This window comes from Anopheles funestus, chromosome 3RL, assembly GCF_943734845.2.
Source record: "Anopheles funestus chromosome 3RL, idAnoFuneDA-416_04, whole genome shotgun sequence".
NCBI lineage: Eukaryota > Metazoa > Arthropoda > Insecta > Diptera > Culicidae > Anopheles > Anopheles funestus.
In genome coordinates, this window is record NC_064599.1 from 33,182,687 (window position 1) to 33,204,845 (window position 22,159).

General features: G+C 43.0%; 1 protein-coding gene across 1 annotated transcript in view; it reads left to right on the plus strand.

Moving 5' to 3' along the window:
- The window catches only part of LOC125767846 (homeobox protein araucan), a 65,770-nt gene that overhangs the window by 23,890 nt on the left and 19,721 nt on the right, over nucleotides 1-22,159 (plus strand). The window contains exon 2 of the mRNA XM_049434769.1: nucleotides 15,641-16,042. Coding sequence (XP_049290726.1) covers nucleotides 15,641-16,042 — 402 coding nt within the window. The remainder of the gene's footprint in view (nucleotides 1-15,640; nucleotides 16,043-22,159) is intronic.

A 22,159-nucleotide genomic window follows, 5' to 3' on the forward strand; every position in this document is an offset into this window, starting at 1 on the left:
GATAGATCGATAGACAAGGCCGCGAAGAAAAGATTCGCTTTCGGTGGGCGACGATCCCCGGCTTTGTGTCGCGCGTTCGGTTTTCCATCCTTTGAAAACCTGGGACAGGGCTTTATAGATGTTGCGGGTGTGTTTAATGGCTTACTTCACATCAACCCAGGCAGGGAAACGCGTGAGGTGTGGGCCCCAAACGGGAAGGATTTGATACCCGGTGACGATGACGACAATAATAATGATGGTGATGATGATCGGCTCAGGGTTGATGTGATGATCGGTCAGTTAACTAGCCACGAGACCATAACCGTTTACCGTTTATCGACCGGTGGCGAATGTTAAAACCGATGTTGGTATTAATTTTATCGATCGTTTCGTTCAGTCCATCTTTGGGATGGGGATGTATTTCTATACGTGTACGTGCATATACATCTATGTATATATTTGTTAAATCGCAACGGCGCACCATTAGTTGGTGCCCGGTTTCGGCCCCCCGGGTGTGTTGATGCTCAACGAAAAGCAGCGTTAGGCCACGCTCGTTAGCTTACGCTCCAAGTGTCTATAAACCGGCGGTAGCCTTATTTGCTGTTAATTTATGATCGTGTAATACATAAATCATGTTCTGTTTTTGTTTCAAACCACCCAACAACCCCAACTGCACACCATGATTGGGATAGAGAGCAGAGAGAAGGAGAGTGTTAATATTTTCTACCACACGCCCGGTTGATTTTGAACCATTGTGGTGTTGTGAAATAAAAATAGTTAAGGTGTAGAAAAATTAGTAATTTTAGTTTTTAATTTCCCCAAAACAATAAAACAGCTCGAAACGAGTATAATGCGTATGGAAATCCTACGTCCCAAAACATTCATCCATTACACAAGCCACTGGATCATTTGTAAGCTTGTGCGTACTTTGTTACACACACATTCTTTCTTTGTGACCAGAACAGCTTACATTACTTGTTTCTTTGCGTCATACACGTCATACGAGGTAACAGCGAGTAGTTAATGCGCACCAGACATGACACTGAATGTTTAAAAAGCTTTAATTAATTAATAGGGCTTTTATTTCGCCGCACCGGCAGTAGGATGATCATATGGCTCGTGAGCGGATCGCAATCCCACCACGACATCATGTTTCATGACAATCATGACGCTACTACCACCAACGTCCCACCGTGTGCTGTTTCATTTTTCTACTTTGAGTTTTTGCTGATTTTTGTGTTTTTTTTTTGTTCGGTTTGTTCCTTCACCACGAATTGAAGTCATGTTATGTTGTTTTTGTACTCGCTGGCGTCAGTTTCCCCGGGAAGGGTACTCACCGTTACACGTGGGGCAATGAGTGGCGGAAAACGTATTGTTTTACAATTGCAAACTAATCCGGCAGGCAGCAACGTTGAACCTAGGGCATTCGTTTTGCTGTTGGTGTGTGCTCATGATCATGACGATGTGTAATAAATACACCGAAAAAAAAGGTACACAAGCCCGGACTCACAGCCCGTACTGGATAGGATCTGTGGCACGTGAGCACGGAGTGGAACCACGGTGGCAACCAACGGGGGAGGTGATGGAAATCCCGAGGGGAAGCAAGAAAGGGGGAGGGGGAGGATGAGGAAGAGATTGCTACCAACTTTATGCTTGTTGTACTAGTTGTTTGTTTCCTCGCTTAGTCAGAGCAAATCGATGTAATTGAAGTCTGCACGAAGCTCCACGAAAGCTAGGCGGACGAAACGTTTGCAGAAACGCTGGAGAATTGGACGAGGAGATTGAAGACACACGAGCTGTGGGCGGTTTTTTTTTTGCTGTACACCTAGAGTACACCGAGTGTCTACGACCTCGAAACTAAGTCTTCTGTGAAATTTAATACCAGAGCAAAAAACTGACTGACTGACAAAACGCTTCTAAGCCCTTCTAGCTGGCGGAAAGGATTCAACAGCAAAAACTAGAGCGAAAACTTCCAATTGTCTTTGTTTATTAACTAAAAACATGGTTTCATTTTAATGTGATCCATACGGCAAATTCACACTCTTTAATTCCTTCATTCTGTTTTCAATTTTGTTCGATTTCGAGTGCGAAAATAGAAACGGAAGGCCTCAAAATTGGTTGCTACCGTATGACACCCAAAACATATACACACCTTGGTCGCACATCGCTTGGTACCGGGGGGAACACGCTTGTAAGGCCTGTATTGATTAGACCAGATGCAATAAATACGGAACGAGTTGTTTGAGGGCCTTCGGTAGAATTAGTGTGGAATCTATTTTCCGGTTAGTGCGCTAGTACAAAAAAAAGAAAAGGGAACATCAAGAGTACAGATAAAACAAACACAACAGAAAGCATTTTGCGGGAAATCAGGAAAACCTGCCACCACGGCAAGATGGCCGAACTGATTTTTTCGTTTTGTTGTGCCTAGTGCCTCGTTATAGAGAAGGTCATAAAATGGCACGTACAATGTATATGTTTGTAAAGATGTGTGTGTGTATACACATTGGGTGGAAAAACAACATTTGCCACCGTTCTTATTGCGCCGCTGGATAAACGGCTGTAAAGAGTGTATTTAACGATTTATTAACGAACGAAACGAGAAAAAAACCCAACACTTCTCCAGCAGTAGTAAACAACATGGCCAACAAGCGTGTTCAGCTGGCAGAACACACCTTTTTTTTGCTAGAGTTCCCTAACCTAAAGGGTCCCTAGGAATTCCTCTCTCCAAAATACACCAAGGGTTGTGCCTTACGGGCGCAAATTGGTAAGCGAGGGGAAAGAAAATGGCCATCTTGCTTGGCTGCCGGGAATCGATTCTAACCGAAGATTCGGGAAGCGAGGGAAGGGTGGTAACCAAACCGGAACGCTACATGTTTGTGATAGAACAAATATGGCCTTGTAAAAAAGTTTTAGAAACACACAAAATCGGACCCTGGCATATAGTGCTCTGCCTCAATATCTGAAGTGACCAAAAGAAAGAGAGAGAGCGAATTCATTTTGTTGGTCATGATAAAAAAACCGTCAAATACGACCGTCAAGATAATTAATTTTATTCAAACGCGTAGAACTTCTGCTCGCTTAAGGTGTGCCGCGGTCGCTGGCAGCTTTGCGGCGTTAGTTTGGGAAAAAAATTCACCATCACAACCATCGACCAACCTATGGCGCGCGGTAATGGTAATTATGGGCGTTAGATGTTGTATGTTACTAAAACAAAAAAATGGATAGCCGAAATGTGAAACGAAAACCCTTCTTCCCCTTAAGCAAAACCAGTGGTGCCAAAAACCAAAAAAAAAACACACGCAAACACAACCAACCGGTGCGACGATGGAAAACTCGAACCGTCGGAACATGGAAAGCAGCATTGGGAACAAAAGGTTTGACAAAAGACCATTACGGCGTGTGTTGTACGTGAAAGAGCAGAGAATTACACTCCGTACCGAAACGGACGCGAAACATGACGCTGCTGTTCGGTCCGCTCCGTCAGTATCCGTCAGTTCCGCCATTTTCAAAACATCAGATCTGATAAGCATTAAAACATGAAAATAACATTAAATCTATACCTTTTGTTTTGTTTTTTTTTGTCTGCTTCCCCGTAACTGCGTATACGTTGGGGAATCGGGTTGTTACACTCATGTTTTTGCTTCTGAGACTCGGGAATATAGTTAGGGAAGAATAAAAAAAAACCAAAACAAAAAGCCACAAAACATATATTATTCGACACCTTTTGAAGCTTTTTGCCGGTTGAACTGGCGACTTTCTGGCTAGTGTGAAATGTTGTGCAACAATTTCACGCCAATTGTGTACAGTTTCAGTACGATTTGAATGAATGTTTTAATGCGTAGTTGTACCCATTGCTGGGTAGATTAAATAAGCAGCAGAAGCGAAAAAAAATCTCCCATTTTGTAGTACAAACGAGACAAAAGTGGACAAAAGTTCGATGAGGTAAATGTCGGCTAATGTGGAATGATCGGCATCGGAACACTGTTGATGAGGTTTTCCAGTGCCGCGTGCCAAACATTACCTTCAGACTGAACAAAAGCAACAGCAAAAAAATACACACACCTCCCACTTACCATACACGTGCTCGAACGTGTAAAACTCGACCATAGAAAAGCTCTGAGCAGCAACGAAACAAGCAAAACAAAAAAAAACGCCCGAACCTGAAATCTCATTACGCGAAATAACATTATAATTCAATAAAAACTCATACATAACACATGTACCATCCATGTCATTTACCCATGTAGGCCTGTAGAACGAAGGTACCTGGAGAAGATGGGATGTAGGTGGAGGGTGAGAAGGGGGCGAGAACTAGCAAAAGGGGTTAGCTATAGGGGAAAAGCTGGAGGAAGCCTGGAAAAAGCCTGTCAGTCGGTTTGTAATAACATTGTCCTCCGCTACGAGGCTTCAGCCATCGAATCAGCATTTGAGGTTACGAACTCCTTTTTTCCTCCCCCACTCCCCTTTCTCTCCTTCCCACGTGCATCCTTCATCCAACACACACATACGTAGGCAAACGCAGTCAGTCAGCTGTCATGTAGAAAAGATCGTGAGTTTGCATGAAAGTGGCGAAAAACATATACGCCTCGACCAGGGAACTATTTTTCTGTGCGCTGATTTTGTTTGATACCCTCTCTTTTGGCTGGAGTTGTACGGGAGTTGGACAGGAGTTTGCAGCAGTACCTTAATAAGCTGTCAGTCAGCATTAACATCACAACTGCATTGTACAGTATATGCAGTGCATTAATGGAAGCATTCGAGCAGACTTTAGGAGGGAATGGTTTTTTTTGTGTAATTTTTTTTATGTTTGTTTGCTGACCTGTTTAACATTCACAAAATATGTAGAAACATTTGTTCGATTGAATTGTTTGTTTGTCACAATTATTTCAAATTGCTGTTATTTTCTTTTTTTAATATTTTTTCCTCTTTTTTGCTCAAACTTCAGTCATTGTATCGTGATAGCTTCATGTTTCATTGCTTAACTGTTTTGTTTTTGTACTCGACATTGAATCAATGTTGTTATGCTTTTGTGGGAGTCCATTTTTAAAAGAGGAAAAAAAACCGACGCCACCAGAAAACACGCTTCCCTTCAAGGACCTCATGAAACACGCAAAGCACTCGTACAAAGCGTGAAATGAAAAAAAAACAAGATGAAGGTAAAAGCTCACATTTCGCCGAAATGAAAGCAACGCTAACAATCAAACAAATAAACAAACAAAACAAACGTACACCGTTGTCGAACAACGTTTTCCCGTCTCTGTTTGTTCGAATCTTGTCCGAATCGTTGTTCAGTTCTCACTTTCACGTTAGCAACGTGTTTTGTTTTTCTTCTTTCTTTTATTTTATCTGTGTTTCTGTTGGCAGCTTAAATGATATTTTCTTGTTGTTTTTTTGTTTTTGCTCTTGTTTCACGTTTTCTATACACTTTTCACGCGCCACGATTGTATACAGCCGATTGGCTACAATTTTTCCAAACAAATGTTTGAATGGTTCGTTTTCCACCACGATACAGTTGCACCGTTGCTCGTTTTTTCCCTTTATAATTTTCCCTTTAAGTTGTGTTCCTGCTCCTGCCAACACAACCAACAGCGTGTATCCGGCGGAACACAGGCCGTCGGTTGAATTTTGAAAGGTACGTTAGAAAATTAATTTAGCGCCTCAATAAGCTGTCGGTTCAGGCGTGTTCGGTGTGATAATTGGTTTGTTTGGCGTGTCTGAAATTGAGCCACGGGGTATTTTTTTTTGAGAGTTCGATCTCATTTTTGCCTTTTCGTTGCGATATGTGCTTTCACTCAACCGAAACACCCAGCAGCACGGTTTCGGCACAGATCATCACCCATTTCGAGGAGAAGAGGACAGGGAAAAAAAACCCAAACGGTGCAAACGTGCGAAGGTCCTTGAAAAGTATGTGTCCCGGTTACGGTCAATTTGTTTCGTACGTTAACGGTTGACTTTCTCGGATTTGACGGAATACATTCGTCACCTTGCAGGTTTGGCTAAATAAGTGCCATCGACAAACTTACTACAACAGCCGAAAGCCGCTCCCGAAGGATTAGCAACGGATCAGGATCAAACGGCCGTACGGACTGACTTTTTGGGTTGGGAAATCCGTAGGATTTTGCTTTTTGTTTGTCAGAAAATTTAGCACAAAAGCGACACAAATGCAAAGTTGTAGTAGTGTATGAGTGTGTGTGTGGAAAAAGAGCAAAAATTCGAGTGCAATGCTACGCACAGAATGCGGCACATATGCACAAAACATTTCAATTAGTTTGAAGCTCTGCCAAGCAAAACAACGTTTGACGAATTTTTGCCGACGGCTTCAGGCGGGAAACTCACTCCAGACCATATGGCAACAACGGCGGACAAGGATCGTTCGTGTATGAGAAGCGTTTGACAGTTTGGAGATGTGTTTTCATTGCCCTCACTCAACCGATGACCCGAGTTTGGGCAGCTGGCGGAGTGAAAGCTTTCTTCCGATTTGTCCATTTTGTTGATTTTGGGTTTGAAACAAATGAATTCCGACTCGACAAAATTTTGCTACTCTCAATCAATTCTCCTAGCTGGAAGTAGGGACCGTCCGAGTGAATGGTTTACAAAGTAATAAAAGAAGCTACAAACACGCATTAACTGGATGATTGAATTTACAGCAACGCAATTGAGTCATTACAATTGCCACTGATGACAAATATACACTCTTCTCGTACGATGCGCGTTTTGTTGTTAGGCAATGCGTTCACCACCAGACGCCACCATTACTTGCTGCCATCTCGATCGCCGGAGATCTCGATCACTTAATCGCTGTGAGCTTCGTGGATGCGTAACTCGTTCAAGCTGATATTTAATACCATCATCGTACCATTCGGTGTTCCATTCGGCCATCTTGCCATCTCGTATGCCAAACCTCCAGTACGAATCGATCGTGGCTGAAGGGAGCCACGTTGAAACCACGATGTCAAATTACTTCAGCTTCACTGCACAACTTGCTTGCGTACATCACTTATGCATGACTGATCGGCTTTTCAGTTTGTGGTTCGTTAAGGGATGGTGGGGGGATGAAGGGGACGGAAAGAGGAGCTGGGGGTAGGACAAATTAATAAATGGCCGCGATGCTGAACCATCGTGTGTATGCATCTCTTTCCATTGGCATATTGGGGGATTCCGTTGGTGAGATAAGGCGAGCAATAAAAACCGTATGCAGCGAACCGAGAAAGAGGGAAATAAATCGATCATTACAATTAATGACTGCCCTTTTGGGCTAGAGTTTTCGTAGCACGTTTTGCTAACCAAGCGTTGTTTTCCCTTTGCTCTTCTCAACCGTGTTCGCGCAAACGCCGCTTGATGCTGCAGCAATGTCTGCTGGTCTAAATCCCCAACGCATTTTATGCTGCACAGAAACAGGAAAGCTACACAACCAACATGATTATGTTGCAAAAAGGGAAGAAAGAGATAAACTTACAATATATACACACATTAAAAAAGGGGGAAAACGATTATTTGCTAAGCGGTAGGTGTTACGATCCCTCCTATGTTTTCTTTCTTGGGGTTCGTCGCTTGATGAATCTCGAGTTTTGCTGTGGACCTAAATGGCTAACCCTACTAGGCTAGACCGAAGCGCAGTGAAGCGTCCAGTGAACGTGTAGTTACACATGTATTAAAAATTGTAGTTAAGCCCTTTCTTAATTCACATTCTGCTTCCAATGCTTCCAATTCGTTCCCGTTTGCACGAAAACGACAACAACGTAACAACCAGCCATGATCATCGGTTACGGCAGGGGAAGATCACTACCGTTCATAGTGTGGAATGAGGGATTTTCAGTTAGAAACAGTTTTCCAATGCTACAGAAGCAAACAAACTTCCATCTTTATGGGCGCCGTTTTTTTCTCTTCTGCTTTGTAATAAATACATACTCATTGAGGGCTTTTGTTTACTTAATGTGAGTCAGCGGTGAGGCACACAAGCGAGCATAATTGTTGAAGCGCTCTGGGCGTGGTCTTAAAACGTTCTCCTACTTTTATGCCGTGCGTACTATTGGAATCAAGTTTTTCTCACCTTTTTTTGTTGTTGTTCTGCCCGAAAAGGGCTTAGCGAACCCATGGTGTAGATTCTTCACCGGGCAAACTATTATTATGTTTTGCCCGGTGACTTGCCATCCCTGTAGTGGCACAATGGCACCCAGTGAAGGGGCTAAGCTAAGCGCTAAAATATGTGCAATTAGGCACGAATTCTCACTTTGCTGTCTGTACAGATCTAGGCGTGTTTCAGTGTTTTGCTCCATTTCCTGGTTCGATGCTTAATTCTTCTTTTTTTAAAAGCGATACGTTCTATGCGATTACAAAAGTCGCACAGTCACACGCTGAGACAACGCAAATCGCTCGAACAAAAGCCGAACGCTGCTCACCGGTCGGTGAAACGGAGAAAGATTTCCCGGTGTGTCCCCGGGGTGGGTTTGTCCAAGGGAACGGGTTTTAGTTTTGTTCTCTGTTTTTTTTTTTGTTGCTCTGGTTGTTTTCTTCTTCCTCCCTCTCTCTCCGACTCTGGGGCAATGTTTCCGACACAGCGCCGGGAAAGCAAAACTAGTAGTAAACATAAAATGTAAAGCGTAATCCGATTATAATATTATTTCACGGTTCCGACAAAATTTTCAAAACATACACACCAAGCCACCGAGCAAATGCGCACAAACGGACATGCACGCCAGGGGTTGGGGGGAGGGGTGAACATGAGAAAAACCTCCGATGACACGAAAGTGCGAACGTCAGAGGGAACGGCCCGGGGTGGGTCGGCTGTTTTTTTTTTATTTTTAAACCCATTCCGGTCGGTGACATTGGACCGGGACACGCAACACAAACAAGCGCACCAACGGTTCCCGAAAGGCTTAAAAAGCCGATTGCCTTTTTAAGGCTCATTCTTTGCTCTAAGCTTCGATGTTGTAAAGGGACCTTGCCAAAAGGCTGCAAACTATGGAAGGAAGCCACCTAAATGGCAGCGCCATTAAAGCTGACATACAATATACAAGGACACGGATCAGCAATCCGGAAGGTGCATTCGTGTTTGTTGTTTTTTTATATAGTTTCTATTCTAAATTGATTTTTGTTTTGTCGTTCTAATTATTGATGGATTTTGTTGGAGAAGTGTGACAAAACAATGATTTATTCTACTACTACCACAGCCACAAACAACTTCCCATTTCCACCAAACGCCTTCCATAATAAGGGCGACAAACAAATAAAACTATTCGTGATTGTTCGTTAGTAACGCAATGTACACACACACAACTCGCGTTTCGATCACAAACCAACTTGCCATATTGATGCCATAAAATGTTATTTCATACTCACAACCGGCATCATGCCGTGTAGTACACGGTTAGCATTACAACGGGCGTTTAGTTGGCGTGCAACGGTGGCATTAGGTTGAGGCGTGAAAATGCTTCTCCAAACTAAAGACACCCTTCAAATTGCCCTTCCCTACCTTCCACCCACCACTTCCAGGGATGCGTTACATCGTATCACCTTGTCCTTTTACGACACACTGTTTTTGCTCGTGCTCCAGAATATTTCCAGCCGCTCCAAATAGTTCGAAACCGAGGGCGATTCTAAACGATCGCCTGCTTGTCACACTGCTGGGTTTTACAAGTGGTGGAGTTTTACATGAGAACCACAAAACATACTTACTCACACACACACGCTTTATGGCGTTTCAATTCCACAAAACCCATGGCACAGCCATAAGGCGTTCGTGAAGAAGCAAAGCAACAACAACTAAAAAATACTAAAGTTCCTGCCGGAAAACCGATATGGTTGAAAATCTGACTGAAAATGTTGTGCAAATAAAAATATTTACCCAGATGGTGGTGAGTTCCCATGTTTCCGTGTTCATCATCAAGCGTTGACGCACAGCGACGCTTAGACATTGCACGATCCGATGCGTGCTGTCGTCGAAAGGGACGTTCTCCCGCATTCGGAATAGGTCGTAAAAATCACACATATTCGATTATGGAATGGTGCGCACCCGACCAAGGTTCCTCGAAACTTTACGCACCGCAATGAGTGTTCCCTCACGCGGTTACTCTGTGTACCTTGCCATCGACACCGTCCACCCGGTTTACTGAGCATGCCGTGAATAATGCCACACCGCTCCGAATGGTATGGCAGTAAAATGTAAATAAGTGGCGCCATCTGGTGTATAGTTCTTAGTGATCCTGGATCACGCGGGATAGGGGTGTTTTTTTCAACGAAGGTGGCGCTTGTTTAATCAATAGCACTATTTAAAAGCCACTCCAGTTTGTTCTCCAGGTGAAGCGAGGCATATGTAGAAGAACCTGCAGTAAACAAATTTTATGCTACTCTGTTTTTCTGTGTGTGTTTCGAACCATTTTTATAACTGCAACAATGTAGAGTTTTACAAAGGAGGGTTAGTAATATTAAAACATTTTGTTTTAAAAGAGATACTAAAAGAGTTACTAAAATATTTGATTCATTTAACTTTTACATTTTACAAGATCTCTCAAATATCCGCATTTTGAGGATCTCGATCTCGAATGCGGATCTTGTTGTACTTCAAATATTTTGTTCAAAAATCCCAGCTTTATATATCACCCTAACAGAGTTCTTTAAATTACTGCTTTAATTTCATTTTAAAAGATTCTTTTTGCTGGTATGAATGCTATCTTCCGTTGTTTCGTGAGGGATATTTCCTAACATGTCGGCACACACCACTACTTAAACCCGTTCGCCGACGCGCCGAGCTCGTTTTGATACGTTCTCAACACGATCCTCAGATTGCTGTCCCGTGTTTTACCTGCCGTCGTCGATCGTCTTTCTTATGTACCCATTCCGTGCGCTTGTCCACACCGTCACTGCTCCGGGACGTATCAAGATTTCAAGATTGCTTAGGATGCTGTCCAACCGTTTCCAATCGTCTCCACAACCACCTTTCACACCCGCCAATGCGCGCATCATCATCACGCATCCCCTTGTCGCAAGCCTGTCGTCATCGTTGTCGTTATTTTAGTGTCAATTTTCATCCACCGCCAACCACCATCGAGCCACCGAGTGTGCTGAGCGCCGGCGAAAAGGTTTTTGATCTCCAAGGAACCACGACCCCACGGTGGTTGTTGTCCCGATTGCCACTCCTCTGCTTCACATGCACCGGTGCTTACCGATCACTTGTCCGCGCCGTCACCTTCAGTGTCGACGTGCAGAAGACTGCGGCGGGGCCGGGTTCGTTTGAATAAATAAGCGCTGGGAAACAAGAATTTTATTGAAAATGGCCATTTGTCGATTCCGTTCCGTTCGCGTCCTTGCCTTTCCATTTGACCTCGCGTTAAGTAACCGAAAACCGAACCCTTTCGGACCGTGGTACGGGGTACGAGTGAAAGAGATCGTTCGACAAATGACAAAATAAAATATTAATAAAACACAACAACTGAGTAGGCCGCGCGGAACGGTACACTAGAAGCTTCCATGTTTTTTTTTTCTTTCCCTGATCTTCACCCTGATCCTTACATTCGTATACTACACATGCTGCGGTCTATTTTTCTCCCTGCGAAAGACGAACATCACTGTTTCGAATGTGCTGCGGTGTTCTTTTTGTGAAACACTAGACGTCAACAATTCCGGCTTCGTCTCGTCTTGCTGCTTTCTTAATATCTCCGAAACCAAAAGTTGGGTTCTCCTTTCCCGGGCACGAGTTTACGTACAAATTCCAACGCTTTAAGCTGTCATCATGTTTAAAGTTCCGTAGCAGTTGGTTAGTCCTCGGGAAGGTGTCGCAAGTGATCAAACTTTCGCTCGCTGCGATGGTGGTTCTGAGTGCCACTGATCGATGGCTGTAATTTTGAGGGGGCTTTCGAATTGGATTAATTTCGATGCTCGTTTTGTAATTGGATTTTATGCTCAATTTATTATTCCACCAATTGCTCTACTTTTTTCCCACCCGGAGAACCAATGCGGGTGCTGTTAATTTCAATTAAAACTTGTCCAGGGGACAAGTTGAGGTTATTTTAAAGTTTGTAGATATACACTACATGGTTGCGTCGAAAACATAACTACAACCAAACGAACCGATTGTGGGTAGATATTTTTAAACATACGACGATGAAGACACCATGTTTGATCAGTGTCCTTATAACTATTGAACCAACCTCCGTCCCGACCTCGCGGCTTCCAACAGACCCCTCCGATCGGCGATACACCGACAGGGAAGAAATTCAATCAATTTTCTGCTTATCAATCAGTCAACTCATTGCCCGGACAAGGTTGACAACGGACAACGACACGACAAAACACGACGTACTTTTGTCCGAAACACAAGTCGCACACGCTCTAGCAACGTACACGACGAACAAGCTACTTCCTTTCGGTGTGTCACACCCCTCTTATACATACCTTCCCACAAACGTAACCTCACCTTACCGAGTGACCAAATGTGTAACATTTGATTGCGAGTAGTCGGTTAGAAAAAAAAACATGGTTAGCAAGCTTTCTTGAAGGTGCTAGATAAGTGTCAAATAGGTGAAAACGAGCTTGTTCGCTGGAAAGGCCCCGAATGATAGATCGGTCACCGACGGGGTTTCGATAACGATTTCAACGCGAAGGTAAAATCGGACGGACATGGGTTCGGTGAAGTGGGGGACGGCATTCAATTCAGAGCCAAACATCGCCCATTGCGGTAGTTTAGTTTTTGATGTTAGAGCTTGTACACTTGAAGAGCTTCCGGAATGGGTACGGGAGAGGTTTTGAATTGCTCGAACAATGAGCGAAGACACAGCGTTAACAAGTCCGTGTAAAGTCAATTCCAATTTCCAAGGCTTGTCAACTTTAGGTTTAACGGTTCGCTTTGTAACACTTCACTACCCTTTCGGACGAAGTGTCGCCGAGATCAAATAGATGATGTTAAAGATGTGCGTAAACACAACGAACCTCACCCTGATGGAAAATTAAATGCTACACATTACATTCCAACGTTTCTGACACTCTCCAGAGCGATAAGTTGTGTTACAGTTTTAAACTCTAGAATTGGCGGACTATTTAATTGAATCACACAAAATGTTGATGCATTTACAAATATATTAAAACACAATTTAGCTCTTGGACCTAAACGTTTGGGAATTAAAATGTTAATAAATAAAATATGTAATAAGAAGATTAAAAATATTTAAAAATATACCAACTCCGTGTGGCAATCGTTTCACTTCGAGCTAAAAAGGGGCGTAATTTATTTATATTTTAAAACCACAATGTGCATCCAAATAAGCACGTTCATGTTGCATTTTGCAACGTTCCGATGCACGATGGTTAGGCAAATATTTATTTTCTTACCCATCGTCTGAAAGTACCCATTCTGAACACAAACACACAGCCATATACACCAACACACAGCACGGACAAACCCTTCGAACATTGTGTAAATATCTGGCTCGGGCCATGTTCGTCCTCAACCGATGTGTGAGCATTTGCACACGTACCTGAACGCATATCAGATTGGTAAGTGCTTTCTACCCTGCCACAGCAAAACTCCACATCTGATATGCTTTAGCCTGGAGCGGTGCTTCGAATGCAAAACCTCACCGCGTACTTTCTCGTGCGTATCATCCGCCAAACAATCACGAGCCTAATTTGAGGACATCGTATTCTGCGTTCGCCGTTGCGGAACTGTTGCGCCCGAGCTTGACACGTTGTTTGGGCGAGCGTAAAGTTATTACATGCATCGATGTTATTTTGTAGGAAAAACATCACCACACACAACATAATCAACGAGGTCATCGCTAGAGCAAGAGAATGTGTGACAGGCGTGGTGACAAAGCCTGTTTTTGCCATACGCCAGATACTGTGAAATTGTGAGGATGTGGAAATTCTGTGAGAGGAGAACAAAAGTTTAATTATGTTTTAAATGCTAACCATCGAAATCATATTAGTGCGCCAAACTATTCATACCGAAGGGAGTTCTCGGCGAAAGCCTATTTAGTGGTCAAAACATTCAAACCAGCTACGGCCATTTAGTGCTCACAACAAAGATCTCATGTCTATTAGACGAGCCAAATAGTGGTTCGGACGATAGTCTCGTTCAATTCTTGCATTACTAGGATGTAGTCTTTAGGACTCCAATAAAATTAAATCTAGTGAATCCAATATATGGCAGTCATGTATGATAAAAGTAGATCAATTAAATCTAGAATGGAGTTGTAGACGTGTACCCATTTTAATACAGATAAATAGGCTTTTTGAACAAGAATACTTAAAATACTCTCGAAAAATCTCACCGTATCGAAAGCCACAGAGGAGGAGACATAGTGTCGCAAAAATTGCATCCAGACACCCTATACCTAGGAGTGAATACCCTGATCCCCTTACCCCGTTGTACACTCTGTTGGTTTGGTGTTGTTAAACAAACACAATGCGCATTGGGTTTGATTTTCTAGTGACCGTCGCATGTTGTCGAACATCGTGTGCAGTTCGTCGCAGGTTTTTGTCATGGTCCCATCGAGTGTGTGCTGCTGTTATCAATGACTGCGCAACAACAGACAGAACGTTGTTCAATTTAACCAGTGAGGTGGAAGCAAACAAAAAAAAACCGTGGAAACGATGGCACGAGAAAGGTTCTACTCTTCTGCCCTCTACAGCCTTTTTTTAATGCCGCATCAAGTTCCCGAACGCGGTTTGTAGCGGTAGCGTGCTGCTGCTGCGCGCTGTATCTGTCTTGTGCTAGCGTTCACGGTGTTGAAGTCTCCTGATAAGAAGTGGTCCGGGTCGGTTGCAGCAGCCACCGTTGTTCACATCGCCACAAGCTATTTAGAGCCCTGTGTGTTTGCACATACTCAAACCAATCACACACACACACATGCCCTCAGGGTGGAGACCCTGGTTATCGATCGTGAGGACGCGGTATTTGTAATTACATTAAATTGGTTCACTTTATATGCGTACGTGATTTATAGAGTCAATATTGATAGGGAGCTTTATGGGGTGGTGGCGTATTTGCCCAGCGCTTCTTCACACACCTCGTTACGCTGAACGATCGCGAACGCGTTAGAAAACGGTTGCTAACAGTGCCACTGGTGTATCGGTCACTGCGGGAATCGGTAGTACACTTTTTTTATCCTTTTACAGCCCTTCCATGCGACGACCCATTAGGTGGTACTGATAATACGCACCTTCATCCCCTACTGCTAACTCCTCCGCACCGTCCCCCATTTATAAGGGGTGATTATGTCTGTCACGATTGATTTTGACATTTGACATGCGGTTGACAGTTGCCAATATCAGCGTGAAGAACACGCCGCGCGATCTCCCTCCCATATTCCATCAATTGCTTGCGGCTTAATCATGTTATTATTGCGTTCCTTCAGGTGCGTGTTCTTGTCCGGTTGCATGTAAGTGGCTTTCCGTTGCAATGGCAAGTCTTGGTTCACCTGTTTTTTTTTTGGTTCTTTCATCACGCACTAACTCGCATTAAAATAAATAAAAAAGTGACTCACTCCCAACGGTCACGTTCTTGCCCTCTTAAAAGGAACATGCAGTGGAACAATTTCAAGCGTGCAATAATTTGTTCCGATGAGTTCGCGCCTCGTTGATGAGGGACAGTTAAAATTGTATTGCTTGTAATGTCGTTCAATTTCACTCAACTCGAGTTTTTTCTGTCTTTTAATTTCCTTTTCAGAGCACTACACCGACAGTACCGTCTGCGCCATCATCACCACCGACAGCGCCGGTTGCGATGGCCGTCACAACAGTCCCCCCTAGTGCCCGAAGTGCATCTCCCTGTTCGGCCACGTCCGGTCCACCGACGTCCGGGCCGGGTGGTGCGGCAGGCGGCGGAGGCGGTTCGGGTGGACGCTGTTGCGATACGGGGCGACCGATCTTTACCGATCCGATCTCCGGCCAGACGGTGTGCTCGTGTCAGTATGATCTCATCAGCTACCAGCGGTTAGCGAGTGCCGGTATTGCCGGTCCCGGCGGTGTACCGCTCTCGATGTACAGTGCACCGTACTCGCCGGAAACGATGGCTGCCTACTTTCCGGCCATCGGTGCCGATCAGGCTCCGTTCTATGCAAATCCAGCGGTAAGTTTCTGCAACCTTTTTTTTACAATTATTGAAATATTAACCAAATTCATCCGTTTTTGGTTTTGTATCATTTATTTGCAAATTTTGCCATTACCTGAAGAACCACATCAGTTGATCTTCTACTGTCTTGGTAAATTTCCAAAAATTATAGGAAATTAAAATCTTCAAAATTTTCTGAAAGATCAGTCCTTTGTTTAGTACTTAACGAAAAAAATATTGAAATTTTTTCAATAGGTTGAAAGATATTCAGGAAAATGCGCTTCAACATTTGACATAAGTGTTTTGAATTGAATTGTGTAACTCTTTGAGCTGTAACTTTGATGTTTGATGGTGTATTGAATTAAAAGTTTTATCAAAATATAATCAACCCTGAAAATAAATTAAATCGTGTATCGTGGCTTTCAAATTATTATTTTAAAGAAATTTGTTTTACTTCCCAAGATACTAAATAGCCTTATCTCGAAGTTCCTTATGGGGGTGTTCTCAGGTAGCTGATAAACCCCGAAGGTATGACATAATATGGGGTTAACAGTTATTCTTTTACATCAGACCCCAAATATATTTTGAAATGTTTACTTTTTTTTAGTTTAAAAAACATTTCTTTTCATAATTTGTAATCTGGTTTAAAATACAAAACAAAAAACCACCACCATTCGACCAAGCAAAAACTTGTCCACGAAAGTCCCGACAACAATCCCGCTAGTTTGGTCAGATTGTTTTGCAATATCAAAACCTGGCAGAAAACCATTTTTTGCCCACTTGGAAACTGTTTTATTATAATCCAAATATCGTACCCAACATTCGCTACACTAGCTACAGGGGCTACAATCCGTAACACCGGGAGGTGCGATTCGCTTGGGTACGAATAAAAAAAACAACCACAAAACCATACAACGGAACATTATATGAACAATCTGTGACTGTACGCGGGTGTGTTTTTATGATGTTAATCCTCCACTGCTTCCATTCGGACATCTTTTTCCGATAACAAGCGTAGAAGAAAGAAAGCGCACAGATAGAGCAAATGTGAATACAGTTGAAAGCGATCACTAGCTGGTGTTTTTTTTGTTGCTTCTTTGCAAGCATATAGTAAAAAAACTATCATTTCGTTTTTGAAAAAAAACATAAATTTTTTTACACCCTATACACACACATGTAGTGAAGGTGATGAAGACAAGTTATAAAAGCTAGGTTTTTCGGTATCAAAATGTAAAGAGAGAAGAGGAAAAAACAACAACCCCACACATGCTAGCTGGTGGACGACGGTACAATAGACACCCAAAAATGTTCGTACGGATGTTGGAACAACTCCCCCTTCCAACCCTCAAACAGTGGGTGGTAAAAGGAAAGACCCCAACGACCACCGACGCCAACACTATCGAAACGTTTGTGCCTTGGGGGGAGAGCTTCTGTGGGCTATTCGCGCTATTGTTCACCGTTTTGTAAGCATCTGTGCCATGTATGGGTCGTTTTTTTGCCTGGTAGCTGCGTGCTATACTTCATGCACACGGCCACGACAGATAACCACCATGAACATGACCATAATGTGAGCATAAGGTTGTCATAATATGGTGTTACTATTGCGTGGTTTGATGATGAACTCAAATAATTGGTCTTTTTAAGATATTTTTTTAAAGAAAAAGCTACACTTTTGATAATAAAAATTGCAAAACTAGCTTTGTACTAAACAAAAAAAGACTTATATAATCTCTAATAATATGCACTATCGGCTAATACGCTCAGCTATAAGTCGACAAGCGTGACAACGAACTTCAAAGATTAAAGTAACGGCAAACGTGCAGCATTCAAACGCTTATCTCATCATCTCCGACAACACGGGAAGCTTCGAAATCATCATCATATCTTTTCCACGCCCCCCCGCAACGGGTATGATGATGATTGAATCAATAAAAAAAATTACCATCGATTAGCATAAATAATGTCTTAATTTAATCAAATGTTATGTTTATGCCTTTTGAAATATTTCGCTTTTGCACCAAGTCACTTTTTTTGTTTTGTCTTGTCTTGCTTTTGTTTATTCCACCCCGTTCACACCGTGGTTCTCTTTTGCTCGAAATATTCGATAACCGGTGCAGGTTGCCACTGACGAAAATGAATTTATGAATAATGCCCAATCAATTTATGTCGCGCGGCCAATCTCCATCTCTCGCGCGTCCGACTAATGTCTGTAACGTTCCCGAGGGATTGTAAGCGCGTCTGTGTGAATGGAAACATACTCATAACGAAAAAACGGAAAAAATACCTTCACTCTTATCCCAGTAGGGGAGAACAAAAAAAACTACCTTATTGTTGTTAAGCTCCACTTCCATTCACCTCTAACGAGCAGTTGGGACCATAATGTGTCGCTTTTTCTTAGTTCTCAAATTCTCATCTCTTGAATGGAACTCCCATTGCCGGAAAGCCGTACCATATTCCTCGAAAGCTTAACGCACACCGAAATCGAAAGAGTGTACGAATGAAACGAAAAAAAAACAACAAACTCCCGCACCAAACATGATGGAACATAACGCAGCAGGGAAGGAATTGGAATGATTCGAATTCGATTGTTCGAGCAGCAACATCGTCGGGTTTTCGGACGCGTTACAGATACCTTCATAAAGCAGCCACTTTTTCCCGGAGCACCCGGGGTTAGCTGTGTAGCGGCAAGGGCATGGAATGTGTGTCCACACGTTGGCTGCCCGAATGCTTAACGCGACGAGATGTTTGTTTTGTTTGATCCGGCCCAGCTTACACATCGAACATGAATGAATGTATCATCATGGTGTTGTTGCGTGGCTTTGGACGCAAATGGGCGAAAATCTTCCCCGGCGGGTGGAAGGGGAAAGTAAACTAAACAGTATCATAAATTTACGGCTTGTTAATAAAATGCATGATAACTATAAATTTTTTGACGTTCTGTTTACATTTCATTCCCGGCCTCCCTCGGCCTCCCAACAACTCAGGTCAGGTGAATAGGGCCTTTAGTTACGCTTCCAGCTTAAAGGAAGCATAAAGGAATGGTAAAGTGTGTTGTTAAGCAGTAGACTTTAAAAGCTGAGGATTTTTTTACCTCTCATCTTTCGTTAGGTGGTGATCGCCAGGTTTCGTTTCCTTCGCGCACCGGCAAGCCCGGCTATAGAGCGGTTATAAGCATATGGGGTGCGTCCTTCAACTCACTATCTATTTTGATTCGGACCTTCACGGCAGCCCATTTTCACCAAAAACCGATCATTGAGAGGTGTTAATCTATTTCCAACATGATCGTTTTGGGAGTTTTGGAAGAAAAATATTTCGTTTGATTTGAGATCCTTCCACATTGAGATTTTGTTGCTGTACATTAAAAATTCTTGGTGAATATGTTCATACAATTATTACAACTTTTACGGTGCTATTAATCATCCACTCATTTCACTGTCAACTGCACGTTAAAACACACGGCAACAGCCCCAGTCGAAGGCGCATTCGCATCCATAAAAAAGCTGCATATTAATTATGGTACCAAGTTTATCACTTCATTTCCCGTGTGTTCAATATGCATGCTTCCTACCCCGGCGCGGAGAGCTTTTCAACATCGGCGGAGGTACGACAGTGACGGTGTACATTTTTTTATGAATCAATTATGCAAAGACACACATGCTTAATGTCTGTTTTTATGATCCTTCTTACGATCAAGTGATCGTTATCGTGTCAAGGTTTTGGATGAAGACGTTGGCGTTAGGTGAAAGTTCCGACTAACCCGTTGCGGGGTTTGCTAGAACAAGCCTAAAGCACAATTGTTTTGACGATATCCATTCCACCTGTCAGTTGGGAAACAAAAACGCATTATGCGGTAACAAATAGCGGAAGAAAGCTTCCCAACTGTTTTTCCAAGGTGATTAGGATTAGGACCAATGAGAAGGAGAAAAAAAACACAAGACTTCCACTTCCTGGCCACCTTTGAGTGTCGAAATGTTAGTTCGGGGGGTTTTGTTTTGCTTATCTCTTTTTCAACATCACGAGCTTCCTCGCGCATAAGTGTTTTTGCTCCCAGGTGAATAGGTCAGCTAGATGAAGACATGATGAGTTCCGAGACTGATAGATCTGTACAACATTTGTGACTCATTTCTTTTTCTCTACTTCTCTTTCTTCAACCACCTTCAGTGTGGAATCATATTATCTGCCCGTAAGTGTCGACCTCTGTCGTGTGTCGAACACACCTTGCAAGGAAGAAAACCATGGGGAATCCTTGAGGATTCTTGAGGAAATGAAAATATGACAGCAATAAAAATAAAAATTACGTTTATGTACGTATAATTTATCTTAACCATCTCCGTTGACAGCCTCCAGGGAAATATCGCCAAAGAAGTGGTCTTAAAAATTCGGATGAAGAAAGCAAAGGCGCATTGCTACGTCTAGTATGGGAAGGAATTTCTGTATCGAAACTCCTGTAATCGTAAAGTGTGTGTTTTTTTCTTGTTCTAGAAAAAAATTACTCATGGGGTAAGTTATCTAGACCAATGCCAGTGGTGTTCTGTGCTGTTTGAGCACTTAAATACTGCGTGCATGCATAATTTATGAAGAGACTTACTGAAGCACTGAACAGGATGTAGGAAAGGTATAAAAAATCGCTCCTCAAAAACGTTAAGAGACACCAAGACATTGAATGGTTTTGCGTTCGAACACTGAGAACTCAAATTATCTGTTTCCGCATTCATGTTGCATTCGGAGTTTCTGGTGGGTTCTCCAATTTTTTCTCACTTTTTCTCAATTTTTTTTCTTCGCTAGTTTAAGTTTCCCAAATTTTATCCAAACAACCCCTGCACCACGGATACGGTTCTGTAGATTGTTCCGTTTATGGTTCTGCTGCCAAGTGAGCAGCTTCAAAATGCACGGTTATATGCTTAGCGTTTACAACCTGTTTACGATGATGACCGTCCATCCGTTGCGGTGGGGTTTTGCTGTTGAAGTTTTATGACTTCATTTGGCTGGCCGCGCTTTTTACCATCTGCTGACTACCCTTTGGAGAGGCGCCTAGGCAAGCTCTTTTACATAGCCGTTTACCCTTAACCAAGCGCTATGTCCACGATCACTGCATTGTTCCGGTGCACTGCCGGGGTAACGAGCGATAAAAATCCACCACCGCCGAAGGACATGAACAAATGACAATTGTTTTATGTCCCGAATGGCGTCCTGTTTTTTCTTCAATTCTGCCCGGATGTGTGGGTAAGTAGCATTTCCACGGGAGGATGAGAGTAACAACAGAAAAAAAACACACACAGCAACTCGATGATGTACAACAATCAAACAAACAATTCGCGTTCGACTTGTGAGGTCTTTCGCATGAACGTCTGGGCCCGGTTCGATCGGGTTGGGGGCAGCCGAGAGCAACGTGGAAACGACGCGGTAGATCGACTCCAGACGAAGCTGATCAGCGGCTTAATCGTTGACCACCGGTGGTGGTTGTTTGTATTGTAAACTACGCTAACATAATACGGCCCTGTTCGTACACGGTTCGCCTCATACAATAACATAAACTGTTTGCAACGTGCTGGCGTAAGCCAGCAAAACGGCTTCCCGAAGTATAGGCGAGCGTGATCTGTTTCTATGCGATCGAGTGCCCGATCATGGCATCATATGATCTTTGGCCAAATCGATCAAACTTATGTTACTGCGGGAGCTGAAAAGTAACTATCAAAACGCGAACAAATATTCGCTTGCAAAATCCATCCCTCCCAATGTCATTAGTGGTCGGGGTTTTGTTTTTCCGACCGAAAGTCACGTACCAACGGAATGGGTTTCAGTAAAGCGACGCAATTTCACAACCCCTTCAAAGCGTGTGTGTGTTTGTCTGTTGGTGTTTATGCTGCAAACTTATCATAACTATCCGCACCAGGTCGACACATAAGCTTCCTTTTTTTTACCTCCTTCCTTTCGAGGACTAATATTTTTCTGTTTACTTTCTTGCTTGTAAAATTATGAATGATTTCTCTGTAATCGTCAGCCCGACGGATTCACTCGTTCATTTACAGGCGCGATGCCGGGTTTTTTTTCTTTAATGCACGCGTACCAACGCTAACAAACACGGGTCGTGATTGTTGGATAATGTGCACGTCGTAACTTGGCTGTTGTACAGAC